At 36.3% G+C, this 18,080-nt stretch overlaps 1 protein-coding gene across 7 annotated transcripts in view; it reads left to right on the top strand.

The window, feature by feature from the left end:
* LOC136759823 (myelin transcription factor 1-like protein) overlaps positions 1-16,492 on the top strand; it is a 138,661-nt gene extending 122,169 nt beyond the window's left edge. For 4 of the 7 annotated variants that reach the window (XM_066714928.1, XM_066715421.1, XM_066715094.1 and 1 more), the window contains 6 exons: positions 3,352-3,573; positions 4,324-4,415; positions 6,353-6,456; positions 9,218-9,361; positions 12,214-12,276; positions 13,941-16,492. In XM_066714928.1, the coding sequence (XP_066571025.1) occupies positions 3,352-3,573; positions 4,324-4,415; positions 6,353-6,456; positions 9,218-9,361; positions 12,214-12,276; positions 13,941-14,081 (766 nt within the window). In that variant the 3' untranslated portion in view covers positions 14,082-16,492. The remainder of the gene's footprint in view (positions 1-3,351; positions 3,574-4,323; positions 4,416-6,352; positions 6,457-9,217; positions 9,362-12,213; positions 12,277-13,940) is intronic. The other 3 variants (XM_066715180.1, XM_066715342.1, XM_066715264.1) reach the window with 2 other exon arrangements.
* Positions 16,493-18,080: the final 1,588 nt, after the last annotated feature.

The following is an 18,080-nucleotide window of genomic DNA, read 5'->3' as shown; positions in this document are numbered from 1 at the left end:
AATATGTAGGTTGAAACACAATCATTAACTGAAACAGAAACAGCTGTGTAGGAGGAATAAAACTGGGTGAGGAACAGCCAAACTCAGCTAACAAGGTGAGGTTGCTGAAGACAGTTTACTGTAAAAAGTCATACAGCAAGACTGAGCACAGCAACAACACACAAGGTAGTTATACTGCAAAAGCAAGGTCTCTCCTGGGCAGACATTTCAAGGCAGACAGGGGTTTCCAGATGTGCTGTCCAAGCTCTTTTGAAGAAGCACAAAGAAACAGGCAACGTTGAGGACCGTAGACGCAGTGGTCGGCCATCATGCTTACTTCCCTTCACATTTTGAAGATGTCCAGCAGTGCCATCAGCAGAAAACAGTGGGACCCTGGTACACCCATCTACTGTCTGGGGAAGTCTGATCAGAAGTGGCCTTCATGGAAGACTTGCGGCCAAAAAGCCATACCTACGTCGTGGCAACAAGGCCAAGCGACTCAACTATGCATGAAAACACAGTAACTGGGGTGCAGAAAAATGGCAGCAGGTGCTCTGGGCTGATGAGTCAAAATGTGAAATATCTGGCTGTAGCAGAAGGCAGTTTGTTTGCCGAAGGGCTGGAGAGCGGTACACGAATGAGTGTCTGCAGGCAACAGTGAAGCATGGTGGAGGTTCCTTGCAAGTCTGGGGCTGCATTTCTGCAAATGGAGTTGGGGATTTGGTCAGAATTAATGGTCTCCTCAATGCTGAGAAGTACAGGCAGATACTTATCCATCATGCAATACCATCAGGGAGGCATCTGATTGGCCCCAAATTTATTCTGCAGTATGACAACGACCCCAAACATACAGCGACAGTCATTAAGAACTATCTTCAGCATAAAAAAGAACATGAGTCCTGGCAGTGATGATTTGGCCCCCACAGAGCACTGATCTCAACATCATCGAGTCTCTCTGGGATTACATGAATAGAGAGAAGCAACTGAGGCTGCCTAAATCCACAGAAGAACTGTGGTTAGTTCTCCAAGATGTTTGGGCCAACCTACCTGCTGAGTTCCTTCAAAAACTGTATGAAAATATACCTAGAAGAATTGATGCTGTTTTGAAGGCAAAGGGTGGTCACACCAAATATGGATTTGATGTAGATTTTTCTTCTGTTCACTCACTTTGCATTTAGTTAATTGATAAATATAATCTATTAACATGTCTATTTTTGAAGCATTCTAACTTCTTTCACACCCGCCTAAAACTTTTCCACAGTACTGTATATATATATATATGTATAAATGTATGCTCTATGGCTCTATGAAAAGTGAATGCACTCATGGTTACATTAGCTCATGTGGAGAACGTATGAAGGGGCGAATTGTGTCTGAGGCTGGTCACCCTCCAGCATATCTTGGCTGGGGTTGCTGTTTGTCTGGGTTGCTGTTGCCGGGTGAACAGTGCAGCATTACTGCCCAAATGTGCACAGACACGCTGCATGCTACTAACTACATTTCCTATGTATGTATGTATGTATGTATTGCCATTCTGTCAAAAAATAAGACTGTTAGGAAATTGTTCTTGTGCAGCACACATACAACCACAAATACAAACAGACAGCCCCATTGTTGACTGTGCAGTGGAATGTCGCTGTCCAGGAGCTGTCCCCTGAGATAGTGCTGGGCACCATAGTGTTGTGAGTTAATGCCATGCTTTTCAAAGCGTTATTTTGCGCTTTGCAAACCTGTTTTTTGTGTGGCGCACAGCTACAAATATAGCCGGAAATCACTTATAATTTCAGCCACTCCCCCCATTTTGCGCCTTGCATACAATTAAAGGGTGAACAGTGCAGAATGGATTGTGTCATGCAAACGGGAATTTATATATGGGAAATAGTGTGCATTTTTGCACGAGAGTCATTTGCACCGCGCAAACCCTTCTGCATGGTGCGTAAACTTTACGAATATCTAGCCCCTAGTGTTAACTATATAATCGCTAGTCATTATAATGAAAAAAAATAATATATATATATCGCCTCGATTAAACTGAGAAAATATTGATTGTTGATCAATTCATTCGTTGATTAATATACCGATTAATCGAGGCAGCCCTAATATATAATGTAATTATCTGTAGGCTAATGTGTTATATTTATCTTCTGATGAACAATAAGCCTTCTCTCTTGTATGTAAATATGAGAAGTAACAATGAGCTGTAATGTATTATTTTAAACCTATCACTAATTTGTAACAATATTTTTTCACTAAGCCCCATTTCTATTATATCTATATGTATTTTATGATATTATTATTCTATATGTTTTTAAATTCAGCCAGTGGTCACCCTATTAAGTGCAACACTGATGTTTAATCAGTGAGAAGCACATTTCTAATAGTACACAGAATCTGATGAAGGTTCAGAATTTGTTATCGAACACAGAATTAAAGAGGAGCTCCAGAGTGTATAAACTGATAAGCACAGGTTTGGCCCTGCAGTAAAAAATGGCTGATTTTAATCTGGACTGTCATTAGGCATCCCTGGCTAGGAGCCCCCAAGGGGTTGTTTACAGTTGGCCAAGTGCCACCAGGGCTGAATGGGTTTTGAAATAGGCCTTAATTTCCTCTGTTTTGCCCTGGGCATTGCCAGGCACCTGTTAGCCTGTGGTGTTATCAGTAGGAGCAGCATGAGTACTACAAGCTGACGCCTTTGGTCTGCTGTTGGGTCTGCAGTTGGTGCTGTGAGTTTGCAGTTTGCAAAGAAGGCTGCTACTTCTGTAATGACTCGATGTAAACACACCAGATGTTATTACTTGGAAAGGAATCTCTTCACCATGTAGGAGAACCCATATAAATGTTCCATTTCCTGATAAAGGAGCATGGCTGTTTTTGTTGTTGTTGTTGTTGTTGTTGTTGTGTTTGTTAGTTTTTTGGCCTGCTACTGTTGTGCTGTATGTTGGAGATTTCAGTTTATAACCTCACAAAATCAAAAGGATATTCATGTTAATTTAAAAACAGAGATGGTCATTTTGTAGACATTATAACTAATTTTGTGTTAATAACCAGAAATACTTTCCCAACATATAAATGTTTGCAGTGGTACACCCAATCCATGCACTGTTTTCGTGGATTTGCTGATTTTCCAATGAAATGCAATGGCCTTCCACCAGTGCTGAAGATAATAGAATGCTTTAATGACATCTGGGTCATTTGTATTCATAAAATGAATCCAAGTTGGGAAAATACTATTTACAAGGTCTTTACAAAGCAGGAGACCTCTATGGCTTATCTTGTTTTCCTGGACACACTTTTTTTAAGGCAATCATTACTACAGAAGGGCATTAGAAGCAATTCAGTAGCCCTTATGCTGTTTTCCTGGATTCCCAACAGGTGTCCAGTTCCGGGGTGTGATGGGCAGGGCCATGTAACCGGCAAGTACGCATCTCATCGCAGTGCTTCAGGCTGCCCTCTGGCTGCCAAGCGGCAAAAAGATGGCTATATGAATGGTTCTCAGTTCACGTGGAAGTCAGGAAAGACAGACGGCATGTCCTGCCCAACACCAGGCTGTGATGGGTCAGGACATGTCAGTGGGAGCTTCTTAACACATCGAAGGTGAGTCTCAGCTTCATAGCCAATCACAGCTTTATCTCGTATCTACACTATACATATTTTACAATCAACCTCATACAGTGTACCTCAAATGTAGGCATCTGCCACGTATGTATCAGGTGTGGAGATTCGAATGGTCTATTTATATATTAAACACATTGTAGCATCTGGGAGGGGTTTGGCCATGGTGAGATTCAAACCTCAGTCTCCCACACCACAGTGCAGTGACCTTACCACATCACTAAGAGGCGAGGGGATGGAAGAGCAGCACGAGGGCATGCTATAATTACTAGGAGGGGGGTAGAGTAGCAATCTTGAAGCCTCGCTAAGGAGCCTGGGCCTTTTAGTGATGTGGTAAGGTCACTGCACTGTGGCACATGAGACCGGGGTTCGAATCTTGCAGTGGCCAGAACCCTCCCAGGATGTTATAACATTTTGTAGAAATGTATGTGGGTGCACATGTGTACATAAGCTTGCATGTCTGTGTCTGAATGTGCATATGTGTTTTTGCGTGCATGTGTGTGTTTGTACATTTGTCTGGGCATGTGCATGTGTGTGTGTGCATGTGTGTTCTTGCATAAGTGCGTGCCTGTGCGTGTGTGCCCGTGTTTGAGTGCGTGTATGTTTTTCTTTGTACATTTGTGTGTGTGGGTTTGTATGTGTGTTTGTGGGCGTGCATGTGTGCGTGTGTCTGTGCATGTATACAACCCTTCAACAGTGCTGAATCGTCTCTATATTTATTTTATGCACCAGTCTGTCAGGATGTCCCAGAGCTACATCAGCGATGAAGAAAGCCAGGCTGTCTGGAGTGGAAATGTTAACAATAAAGCAACGAGCGAGCAATGGTAATCATTTTGGGTCTTCTAGTTAAACCAGTTACATCTTAATGAAAACTATATATTCTGCATATTCAATGAGCTGCCTTGTGGGGGTTCTACAGAAGCACAAAGGTGATGATTGCTTGGCAATCAGTGACTTAAAAGCAGCAACACTGAATAATAATTAGTGCTTTTCCTGTTCCGTGAAACTGAAGTGCTACCACTTTTTTTTTTTTCTTCCAGCAAAACTATGCTTTCAGAATTGTTCTTTAGATGGACACTGAGGGGTTGATTAAACTTTTGTTTAATATCAGTCATATTATATATATTGTTTTAGATATGTACAATACATTTGATAGATGTATTGAAACAAGTTGATTTTGCATTAGCACATCTTTACCAAAAAGCAAACCTTACGGACTTGGAGTCTTGGACCTCTTAAAAGAGGACTGTCTAGCTTTATCTGTTAACATGTGGAGGGAATGATAGTGAAATAGAACAAAATAAGTGATTAGTTGCAAAATCATTCTAAATTTCCTCATCTGGGTCACATAATCAACTCCTTTCCAAGTGTTTATATCAAATGTATTATGTGTCAATTTTCTGCACCTTGAAAAATATAACAAGTGATTTGGTTACATTCATCTTGTGTTTTCTTGTAAATGATGTAGTTATCACCTGGGTCTTCAAACTGAGACCAAAATCATGTTGTCAGAGGGTGAACCAGAGCAGTATATCACAAGCCAGGGCTGATCATTTAATATTGGCTTGAAGACACATAGGACATGATTCCATGGTTGAAAAATGAAATTAAAGAGCATGAAGTCACACCTGGTCAAGTCCATATTATTGACAGGAAATACTTACAGTTACATGCCTCAAGTGGTATTAGACTAATTTGTTTTGTTCAGGGGTTCCCAATCCTAGTCCCAGAGGACCATAGTCCAACATGTTTTGAGCCTGCTTTAAGTCTCTGACATGCACAGAATTAGGTTAGTAATTAAATTTGTTCTATTTAGACAATAATGAATTAGGTAGTTATGTGATCAGGTGGAATGAAAACCTGAAGACACTACAATGAACTGAGATCAGGATTGAGGACCTCTGATTTAGTTTAATAGGTTTAATAGTAAACATTGTTCATTAAACTATACCAGTTCATGAATTAAGTTGATTCAGCCAACAGTCTCAGCTGTAGCAGCTGGAATCTCTAGTTTTCTCTTGACACTATGGGTTTTTCACTGTAAATCTGTGTAATCTGGTTGAAAATGAAGTCTATTTGTAATCTATATGTCTGAGATGTGTTTATCCTTAGCTTATAATTGCCCCATTTTTATGCAGTTAACTTTTAATTGAATTGAGCCGTATTCCTGTTTCCATGGTGATTTTGGTGACTGTGATCTATTCATCACTTACAAATCCGTAGGGTAGCATATAGACGATGTATATTAGAGGCTTGACAGCACTGTGAAAATGTACATTTAGACATGCAATCATGTATGTGGGTCTGAATTGCCGTCAGTGAAACTCTTCCTAATGGCAGATAGCTAACACTGAATAATTAATACTTTGTCAGTGTGCCATAGTATCTCACTAACTGCAATACATGAATATCAGGAAAAATACTGCAAGAAATGTATGCAGCATAGTCACTCATTACAATATTGTTTGAAATATTCCAACATGAAATGTGTTGCAGTCTGAAATTAGCATAATATAAAATTATTTCCAAACCAAACCCACATAGACAAAAACATTGTTATATATTCTACTGTTTGTTTTAAATTATGTACATTAGAAATATATATTAATATAAACAAATTAATATAAACAAAAAATGTTTTCAAAAATCTGAAATTGACACTCATTCTAAGCTTCTTTTTGGTTAATGTCGTATAGCACCAGTTGGTTTTTAGTTTTTCAACAAGCTGTTTTTCAGCTCAGGATTTTTTTTTTTTTTTAAGGAATTGAAAATGATGAAGAAATTAAACAGCTGGATGAAGAAATCAAAGATCTAAATGAGTCAAATTCACAAGTGGAAGCAGACATGATTAAACTTAGAACCCAGGTAAGATTATTTTTATAACAAATCAAGCTAAATTATATGATGTTTTGTGGTAGAAAATGCATTTATAGTAAGGGAAGATGCTTTTGTTGTCTGATAGATTCAAATATATCCCTCAACTATAATTACTATGATTGTTATTTTAATTATTATTATTATTATTATTATTATTATTATTATTATTATTATTATTATTATTATTATTATTATTATTATATTTTACAGTCAGTATTATAGCATTTTTAATTAAAAACATTTGAATTTCTACAATATCATGAACTCAAACAAGCACCCTTTGTTGTCTGGCTGTAGCTTGTGCATTTAATGTCACATTTACATACTCTTGACACTAACTCCTGACAAGAAGTGTTCACTGTGGATTTGTATTTCAATTCTGATTGCCTTTTCCATTGTGATATGTGGAGTAAAATATGCTGTGCAACTGAGAGCACGTCTTTCCTTATGCCATATTTCTGTATATAGATAGATGTATCTATCTAAAAAGATGCTTTTTATAATAAGTCTGCTGGAATATGTCTGCAAGTAATGGCCTAATTTGATTTTAATGTAAAAATGCCAACTTTAACAGAAGCTACAAAGAAACATTACTTGCAGTGCTGCAGTTGGCTAAGATAATGATTGCAAGGTAGATAATATTTCAAACATAAGATATCCCAGCAGCCTTCACTCCTCAGGAAGGTGGTCCAATAAACTGGGGCAGCCCTAATTATAATACAGAATCCCCCTGGGGCCTAGCTAAAGAAAGAACGTGCAAATGCTCGCAGTAAAACTAGAACACACAAGCCCTCCAAGCATCATGCAGCTCAAAGATGTTTAAAATAGGAATAGCTTTCTAAGCTGGTTTGAAGGGGCTCTTCTGGAAAAGTCTGCATAACAAGCAGAGAACGTGCTACAGCAAGAAAAGAAAAAGAACACAGCGAGAGATGAAAACAGAAAAATAAGAAAAATGCACACATTCTCCAAATACTGTTTTTACGATGGCCAGGCAGGACAGGAATGTAACAAAGATAACAATGTGTGTTTTGGTCAAATAAAAAAAATAATAAAGCCACCCACGCAAATGTAAATGGGAAAGCCACATTGTGTGTGCAAATAAATCAGTTATGACCAGAACAAAATAGAGAAAGGTTCTCTAAAAATAATAATTTAAAAAATGTTTTAAGCTAATTTATTTGGACATTGCTAGAGCCATGTACAGTTGTTGCATTGAAAATATTGATTAACATATTAAGAAAAGAAGAAAGCACGATTATATTCAAATGCTACCAGTAAACAAAATGCCATTTTATGAGGACAAATAGTGTATTTTCCTATTCACATACAGGTAATCTGATGTATGCATTGCACAGACAAATCCACATGAGGGAAGAATCAGCATAAACTATTGATTTATATGAAAATGTGTGAATCATCTCAAAACACAATGCAACAGAAGGCATAAAGATGAACGGAGCAGTATTTCTTGAAAACCTAATTGTCAACAAAAACACTTATTAGTATTCATTTCCTTATTAGTATCACGATTGTGTAGCAGTGGTTGGCTTTATCACATTGTGGAGCTGTGTTTGATTTATTTGTTTATTAATGAGTAATAAAAAAATAAATCTCCATTGACTCTCTTCTGCTGAAGCAGCACTAGCAATAAAAAGAATGGATCGGTTTTGTTTTTGCTTTAGAAGTATATCTTGCACGTACACATGTGCATAGAGAAAGCGAGAGGGGAGTTTCAGTCAAAAAGTCTCTCCCTACATGTGACATAGCGCAGCCAAGCTCCAGAATGTAAAAAGCCCACACATTTACGAGCTTTACATAATCTTAATACTGGTAAGGAGATAGAGTATCTGTATTCTGTAATTTGTTGTTGCTGTTCTCGATAATGACTGTTCAGTTGTCCTTTAACATTGATTTAATGTGCTGGTCTCTGCAGTTCCCTGACCTAAACTTTAATTATTTAAGGGCTTGACAGTAACATGCTAAAGAAGACTGCAAGCAGCATAAATATGTCTGGCCAGATGATTAGACAGAGCTATACAACCCAAGTTGTGTGATTACAGCTCAAATTATATGCAGATGTGATTGCTAACAAAGGAGACATGCTGATGAGAAATGGTTATAGTTAAATTAGAGCAAAATGTCCTCTTTTGTATTTTTTCTTATCAATAGTATATGCTGACTCGTCCTTTCTTGGTTGTGACTTTAAATAATTTTGTGTGTTACATTGTTCAAAATAAGAAACCTGTGGCTTTCACATTTCAAAGTTGTCTATCCCTAAATTGTTAGTATGAAGAGTTTCCATTCATTAAACATGGTGCATATTCACATTCAGCTGAAAAGTTCCAAAACCATTTTTATTGTGTCAGAACATTTGAAGAAATATCCATTTCAACATTTGTCCATGGCATTCACGACACCTCATATACAATAAACGTAACACAAATATAAATAAGCACATATAATCATGGGCATGCACAGAATTTCTCCTTATAATTACATGTTATTATGTTATTATGTTATTAAGCAGGGACAGTATTAGATGCCATAACTGAAATGTTTTTATAGCTAGCCTGTTGGCATTTGCCTGAGAAAGGTGAACTGATGTGATGCTTGTGCTTAAATGAACTGCTACCCCTGCTGTGTGAACTGATTACAGAAACCGTGCCAGCTGCAAATCTGTGCAAAATGCAGTGCTGTCTTAATACATTCTGGTGAAAGAGATAATATACTTATGTTTACACTCCTTTAGATTACGACAATGGAGACTAATCTGAAGTCAATAGAGGAAGAAAACAAGGTGATTGAACAGCAAAATGAATCTCTCCTGCATGAGCTGGCCAACCTGAGCCAGTCACTGATTAACAGTTTAGCTAATATCCAGCTCCCACATATGGTAAGGGCCACAAAGAATGGAAACTGGGCAAGTTATGGAACGTAACAAAACATACCACATGGCTATTTATTCTATGCGGCATAGGCCCAGCACTGTTGCATGCTAAACTAGACTAATTCATGTATAGTGGAGGAATCTTCTTTTTAAAGGAAAAAAAACCTTGCCAAACTACAGAACTGAATCATTGAGGGGAGATGTAAAGAAATATGTTAAAATATATAAGTACAAAGACTTGGCAAAAGTAAAGGGACAGTCATTTGTGATACTTTGTGGTGCTGGAGTTCTCATTGTGCAAGGCAGGGATGCACTGACATACAGCGATGGCATGAAGTATTCACACCCTTCCATTTGAGCTGTTATTTGATGATTCATACATATTCCTCATTAATCTAAACTTGTTGATCTATTATATCTTTTCCAAACACCGATTCAGCTTCGAGAAGACCGCACAGATTCCAGTTTTAAGAGCGGTGGTGCAATCTTTGAAGGCTCTGCACTCCCTTGGGACTGGAATCTTGACAGTTTTCTTTAGGCTGAATCAGTGTTAAAACAGCTGAAAAAGATCATGGATGAATCTGTGTAGTTTAGTGAACAATGATGATCCGACTGAACGACTCATGGCATGGTTCCAAGTTGAAGGGTGGGAATACCTACGAGGTCGAGGGCATTGTGTGAGATGAGCAACTGTGATCTTCTAGATCAGTGCTTCTCAGCCCTGGAGTACTCCCGCATCTTCTGATTTTCGGCTCCATCTGAGGTCTGACAGACAAGATTGAGCACTTATCTGAGTATGTGAGAGCTGAGCTGGAACCAAAAACTGAAGATAGATGGGGTACTCCAAGACCCAGGTGGAGAATCACTAGGTGAGATGACAGACCGCTTCTGGCGATGCAATTCATACGAGGGAGTGGGTTAAGAGGGATTTTTAGTCAGTTGAGGATTAACCACACATTCTCAGTGGTAGTCAAGCCTGGCAATCCAGACAGGGACACCTCTTTCATTAAAAGGGCTGTAATCAGTGCCCATTGAATCGGGCTTTTTCAAGAGACCTCGGCCCCTCTGTGCAAAATAAAAAGACCATCAAGTCCAAGCAATACAAAGATGGAAAAGAGAGGCAGTTCTGTCATGGACTGTTCAATCACTGGTAAGGAAGCTGTTTTTGAGAATGTGTGGGTTATACTTTACTGATCCCTGCAAATGCTTCCCATTAAACCCACTTTATATGACTATTTAACAGATTGTGGGCCTTTAATGGGCTACAATCGGACAACAAGGACAGCTGATCTCCCCTGCTAAACCTTAAAGTGCTGCAGCTGTTTTTGCATAAGGCAGCACCACAAAGTATTAACTCCACTCCAATTCTGCCATGAATGATATGTATATTCAGGATAAACAGAATCAGTTTGGCCGTCTGTTTACTCATGTCAAATAGCTGTATATATCAAGTGGAAACATTCAAAAGTGATATATTTAATTCAGAATCCCTTTATTACTGTACAAGGATATTTGATACTTATCTTCAAAGAAGGAAATAATAAGGAAACGTCATGGATTTTCATAGCACATGCAATGTTATGTTATGTTTTGTAATTGCGAGTTTATATGTAACTATTTTAAAGGCATGAAAAAAAAACAGCTTTTTTCCATGAGCATCCATTTTAATTTTGTCCTTATATCCCTCAATAAACAAAAACAAAGAAAAGAAAGGAAACAGTCACACGACAGGTGTAATTACAAAACTGCATATGCAAATTCATTCAAAGTATACACTGCCTGCATGAAATTACTGGACAATAAATGTTATGTAGAAGGCCCAATTAATTCACTAATGTTCCTGATTTTATAACTCAGATATTTTCTCGTTTAAAAATACTCAAATGTCTTCAAAGCTCAAAAGTGTTTATCAAGTCTATATCAGTATCTATATCTATATCCAAACCCAGCCATACTGCTATCATGGGGGGAAAAAGAGACCAGCGGGGGCCCTGATATATTATAGCAGATTAATTCCAAGTCGGTTATATATTTTGTAGTCTGAAAACCACGACTTCATCAGTGGAACATAAACACACACACGTATACACATGCATACACATATATATTTCGGCTCAGAGGCCTGCAGGAGGTAAGATAGGCCTCACAGTTCTCATCACCTGTCTTTCTCTAGCATTTGTTGTCCAGAGGGTTTCGGCAGAGCACTGTCTATACATTTAGTTCTTCTCTTCAGAAATGTATATTTGATTTAGAAGACACATAATAATCTTAAACGCAAATTGAAAACACTTCCAAAGTCCCATTTCTCAATTTCTTTTTTTTGCTGTAAGCTTATGTGGATTTCCATGTGAAGTAGTAATAAAATAACAATACTTTTTTTTTTTTTTTTTTTTTAATTAAAACCATATTCGTACTGACATTCCAGTGAACCAATACACCAGGCTTTTTTGTTTTTAGGGCAATAATGGACTAATTACCTTAGAACTGCTGAGTGCTCAGCATTGTTTATACATTATGTAAAGACAGACAATGTCAAGATCAGACAGAACATACACCACAACAAGGCCATTACAGAGGCCGTGAGATAATGTACACTGTGTTGTGAGCTGGATTTAATGACAGGACCATTAAAATAACACTGAGATGGGTTTTCTTCATTTGCTTCTTTATATGTTTCTTTATTTGTTGGTTTCTGTATATTTATTTATTGGTTTGTTTGATTTTGTTAAATGTTAAATTGATACTCTGCATACAACACTGTCCCCTAGTGGTAAAAGTCTGTAAATACACCCGAGCTGTGAATTACGCACCTTTTGTACAGCAGGCTAATAGAACTTTGTTTACACCTTTCCCCATAGAAACCGCCGCAACACAAAGAGGCTCCCATTAGAAATAACAGCTGTTTACAGTTGCATCAGAGAGTAAGATAATTTTCATAGTCTGATTATCCTTTTTTTTAACACTTTCATTTTTTCCTTTAAATCTTTCTTCTCTTTGTTTGCACACTTTATATATTTATATACATATATATATATTACAGTATGCATATATACATACTGTATATATATATATTAGATTGTCGATAAATGTTCCCTCATATGCAGATCCTTTGAATTAGTTAGTCTTGATTAGTACAGATAAAGTCGTATAAGGAATGCCCATCAAGATACCTTGTTCTGATCAGTTTGATGGCATGCCACTAAAGATATTATTTGTCATGATTAGTGAAGTCAGTGCCACAAACTTTGAAAAAGAAGGACTCTCATATAGCTTAAATATACATAGAAGGTGCTCTAAAAAAAGAGTTAAAGAATTAGTCAGTGAAAATATAACCCTTTGGTTCAATATAGGAACACTGCAGGTACTGTAGTATAATAAAATCATATGACCAAAGGAATGTATGTATTCCTTTCAATGAATACAGGAAACTGGCATTATCTCTTAATCAGTCAGTACTCAGAACTGTTACGATTGTAAGTCTGCTTGTCTGCCATCATTTTTGTTCTAGTTTGATGGTTAACATCATATAGTTGATAATGATGTATCCATAGGACAGAAACAGAATAGGAGCATCCCTTGGTTTTCTTAGATTCATTTTCTTAGGTTTCTTTTTCCCAATCATCACACCTCGCCTGATATTATGTCCACTTTTCCTGAGTGAATGTTTGCTAAACTGCATTACTGTCATCTGTCTGAATGGAAAAAGCTTGTTTTGAAAAGACAGTGCATTTGCTAGGACAATCTGTTGACTCACATGTAGTCAGCTGTACAAGCCTAGTCACAAACATTGCTATTGCATTAAAACATTTGACTCTAGATTACATTCAGATTTAGGTGAAAGGTAGAGCTACGGAAAGCCTGTAGTTTCTGATAGCACTTTTATGACAACTAACAAAAACATAATGAGGAAATAAACAAGTATCTAGCATATATAGACCTTGCATGTAGCATACTTAAAGTATATATATATTTCATCATATTACATATTTAGTTTACACACAAAAAGTAATAATCTGGGAAATACATAGATTTCTGCTCTACAGCAGTGAAAGGGCCATTTCATATTTGGTAAAATGTGATCATTGGGAAAGAGCTACCTTCAATGCATAATGGGCTATCCCAAAACTAGTAATAGGCCCTGTAAAAAATGTACCTTTTCAAATGCATCATTAGCATGACTTAGTTTGTGTTTAATTTATACTGTAGTATGTTCCCATTCCCTCCTTATACTGTGAGTTTCATTGCATGACTTCTTAATGTGTTGTTTAGTCTTCATAAAGAAATCTAGTCCCCTACAGTATATAACAAGAAGGGTATATAAATAAGTATTATATTTTATTTATAACAATGATCCTCACAATATATTTTGACTACCTAGATAAAAGATAGGAAGAGTTTAGTCCTGGTTTATAGCTGACTAACAATTTAATAATATCTGTTAGCTGTTGTGTATATAGCATGTATTTAGATTTGTGAACCAGTTAGCTTCTCCAAAGTAACATCATAGTAACAATTTCAACGTTTCACTTTTAGTCTGTCTGTACACTTACATTTGCTAATATTGAACTGTTTAAATGTTTCGCAGGAGCCGATAAATGAACAAAACTTTGATGCTTACGTGACCACTTTGACAGACATGTACACAAATCAAGATCAATATCAGAGTCCTGAGAACAAGACCCTCTTGGAAAATATAAAGCAAGCAGTTCAAGGAATCCAAGTGTAGCCACCTGGCGAATGGAAAACTTGCTCAACAGAAAAGAACAAAAGGGATGCCTCGTGTTTTGCTGCTGTAATTTATCAGACAGTGTTATATATTTATTTCTGTTACAAAAAAGTGTTATGCTTACAAACCTTCATTTTTTTTTTCTTTTGTCTTGCTTTACAAATAGTTATCGGCAGAATAGTTTTTGAAAACATTCACATTTTGTACGTTTTCATATGAGCTGACATAGTGTGATATGCCATGTAATGTTTATAGCTGCTAATGTATGCACATTTTTGAGTGTATATTTCTGAACAGTAAGCTGAACAAAATAGGACATAAGTTCTTTTTAATGCTTTAGTTAACGAAGCATTTTAGATTCAAGAGCTGAACTGGACAGTAAAAAAAATCATTTAAAAAATAAAAATCAGAAAAAGAAAAATGCAACGAGCAACCACTTTTTAATTATCTTTTTTCCTCATTGGAGGATTTTATGGAATTTTAAAAGATGTTTTGTGTGCAGATTGTTTAATAGCAAGAATTGGTTGTAAATTGCTTTATTTTTTAACGATGCTTGAAAATCTTTGTCTTTTGTTGAAAACGATTGGTGGTGGTAGGTGGGGGCATTTAAAATGAGGTTTGAAATGAGTATGAAAAGAAACTGAGCAGATGTATGAATGTTACAGTTTTATTGTAAACATCATGACACGGAAACCTGATGGTGGAATTCCCAATATCTTGAAAGCACTATTTTATGATATAAAAAAATAATAATAACATTCTGTGTTGTTAGATACCCATTGTCATCTAATCAGACAGAAGGCGGTGTTCAATGGCAATAGAAAATCTAGGAAACATCTCTCTTTCAGCATTAGTTTTTTCAGTGTTAAAACATTAGTAGCTAGAGTCAGATAAAGTTTCAGCAATATACGATGAGGAGTTAATCACATATTTGATAGGTATGGGATGCAATCTACATAAACAGTTTGGGTATATGCAATTTCTTATTTATAAACATAGCGGGGAAAAAATGAATCTTTTTACTATATGTAAAATATTAATTTTTATATAAATCTTTTAATACAAAAAACATTTAAAAAAATGAAACATGGACATTCAGTTTAGAAATTAAAGATGCTATATGAGTTTACTTTATTTATGTACAATTTTGCACAGGAACACCTTCGTTTCCATGTTTTGATGTTTTTACATAAACTAAAGTGGTACTTGAGAGCCTAAAATGAGGAAATGGGTTTTGTAAAGAAAACAAATATATAGTTTATCAGAGCGGGACTTACAGGGTCATTGTCCCCACAAATGTGCCAGTAGACTATTTGCACTTGTCCTATAGATATATCCTAACATACGGAGGTGTGCAATTTCCAGGTGTCAGAAGCCATGTGACACAGAATTGGAACAAATAATTGCTAGGAGCCACTGTAGCTAATTAAACAATATCACTGATGGAAACTACAGGGATTTAGGGAAACAAATAATAATAATAACAAAAACAATGGTCTGTTATTTGATTTTGGTATGTTATATGAAAAAAAAAAGAAAATCCCAGCAGCACTTTATATTTAATCACTGTATAAAAAAGAAAAAAAAAATCATCAAAAAGAAAAAAAAAGAATTAAAAAAGAAAAAGAAAAGATGAACTCCAGTTTTCCCGACAGACTCAGTGGCTGGGAAACAATTCTGTAATTACGCTGGGGTACTGCAGTATCATGTCTGTATGGCCCCCACTTTCTGTTGTGCTATTAGTTGTAGCTACCATGTTCAGAATTGCCTTTTTGAGAGCTAACGCAAGGTGCTTGTTGTTCACCTTATCTCATATATTGTACTTTCCGTCCTCTTTTAGGGCTCCATTCTACATGACTGCATATGCCTTTTTCCACTGCATCGTGTCTGCAGCTTTTTGCCAATATAGTAACGCTTTCAGTAGAGTAAATAGCTAGTATCAGTTTTTGAATTAATTATTGTTATCAGTACAATGGAAAGGGATTTTAAGCACAAATCTGCTGCTCATCTACTGTTGGTACATAATATCAAATTAAAAAAAAAAATATCTGTGACTATTTACATAGGGAACACAAAAAAAGGTGTCACATATTAGAATGCTGAATTTTCATATGAATTATTGTGAATTCATCAGAGTTTATTTATTCTAACTTATTCATTTCTAAGTTAATTTAAGTAATCATTTATTAAGACAGGATTTTGTATAAACTATTGTGCTCTCTGTGGAACTGAAGTTTAATTTATTTTTGTACTACACGGCATGGATTTGTTGACATTTTAATTTTGCTATAAATGTGTGAAATCACAAGTTGCTGTGATAATTCATTTTTAAATTGTGAACTTTGTACAATTTTTGTCATGCTGGATGTTGACACATCTTACTCTGAATAAAGAAAAATTGTGTTGCCACACTTGCGTAGCACAGTTGCTCCTTGATTTTGTGCTTTAACTCTTCTTTTGTGCACCACAGAAACCACAGAAAGAAAACAACAATACATGAATCAGCTGCAGTTATCGGCAGTGAACTTTTGCCAATTGCTTCCCTGCAGTTTGCATTCCAGGCTCTTTCTGCAAAGCAGCAGAAAAATATACCAGGGTGTGACTGGTGGGGAAAGAGGGATGCAATGCCTAGAATATCATGATCATAATTCCTATTAATTGTCCCTGGTTATGAGAACTTGCAGTGTGTAATCTGACTCATATGAATACACTATTGCTTAGTGATATGATTTTTGTCAATTAAAGGCTCAGAAAGAGGACTGAATGACTTGTTTAGTATTATTATTATTATTATTATTATTATTATTATTATTATCATCAAATACTGTGTTTGTTTTGTACATACAGTATAATCTGTTGTGTGTGTCTGTTTCAAAATATTAATTTAGTTCAGATATCCACCCGTCTATCATTTTAATCTTAATTCTTCACACTAAACATACAGTAAGTGGTTAATATGACCGCACCAGTGAGGAAGAGGATGAGAGGGGCCTGAGGAAAGGGAAAAAGTACGCTCCCTCCATCACATATAATTGGGATCACACAGGTGACACGTAGGGACTGCTACCTATTGCTGTAGTTTCTATACAAATGACACAGTGCAACACAATACTCTGACACGCTCCTACAGACTTGCAACGAGTCTGTATTTAACAAAACATGGACAACCTCTGTCAGTGTTAGCTAAACTGATGTTTGAAAATTGAAATCATAATATCGTTTGCATTGTTTTTTCCTGTCGACAAGATTTCAAGAATACATTATTAATCTTTCAATTACTTTATGTGTTCTGCATAAAAAGCAGAGGAGTAATCGTGTTATTGCTTACTGGTGCTGGACACATGATATGACAGGTTGCCAAAAGGATACGTGCTTATGAATATGTGCTTCTTTACTGTCTCTTTATATCATGCCCTATACAATTTAGTAACACTGTATTATTCATGAAATAATGAATAGACTTGTTCTGTAGCATTTATAATATATTAATAGAACTTAAGGGTGGTATGAATGCAAGCTAAAACACCTGCAAAGATACCTGTAGTTGAATCTTTGGGTTATGTATACTATCCAAGGCAAATTGCAGCTGTTTATTGTTCTGCAAATGTATCAAATACTGGCATAGAGACCAATTGAGTGGCATATTAATATATTTGTCTTCATAAATGGTATGAGTTTGATAATCTAATTACAAGACACTTGAATCTATTTGCAATGACTTGCTGGCATACCTGAGTTGAAAATACCATACCCTTCCCTTTTGCAGACCAAGTTTATCCAAGGCCATCACATGCAGTGACAAGAATTCTAACTATATAATGCATATTTTAGTAAAATCATATAATTCTCCACCATCTGTTTTTCTCCACAGCACCTTCCAATAGTCATTAACATCACCTTTATACCACTGATCACCACTGAGGTACTGTGAAGAACATATACATGATATACATTAGCATATACATGTTATAGCATATTTTTATATACAGTTAGGTTCAT

This window comes from Amia ocellicauda, chromosome 1, assembly GCF_036373705.1.
Source record: "Amia ocellicauda isolate fAmiCal2 chromosome 1, fAmiCal2.hap1, whole genome shotgun sequence".
Lineage (NCBI taxonomy): Eukaryota > Metazoa > Chordata > Actinopteri > Amiiformes > Amiidae > Amia > Amia ocellicauda.
The sequence above is the reverse complement of the archived record's forward strand: the minus strand, read 5'-3'. Positions and strand labels throughout refer to the sequence as shown.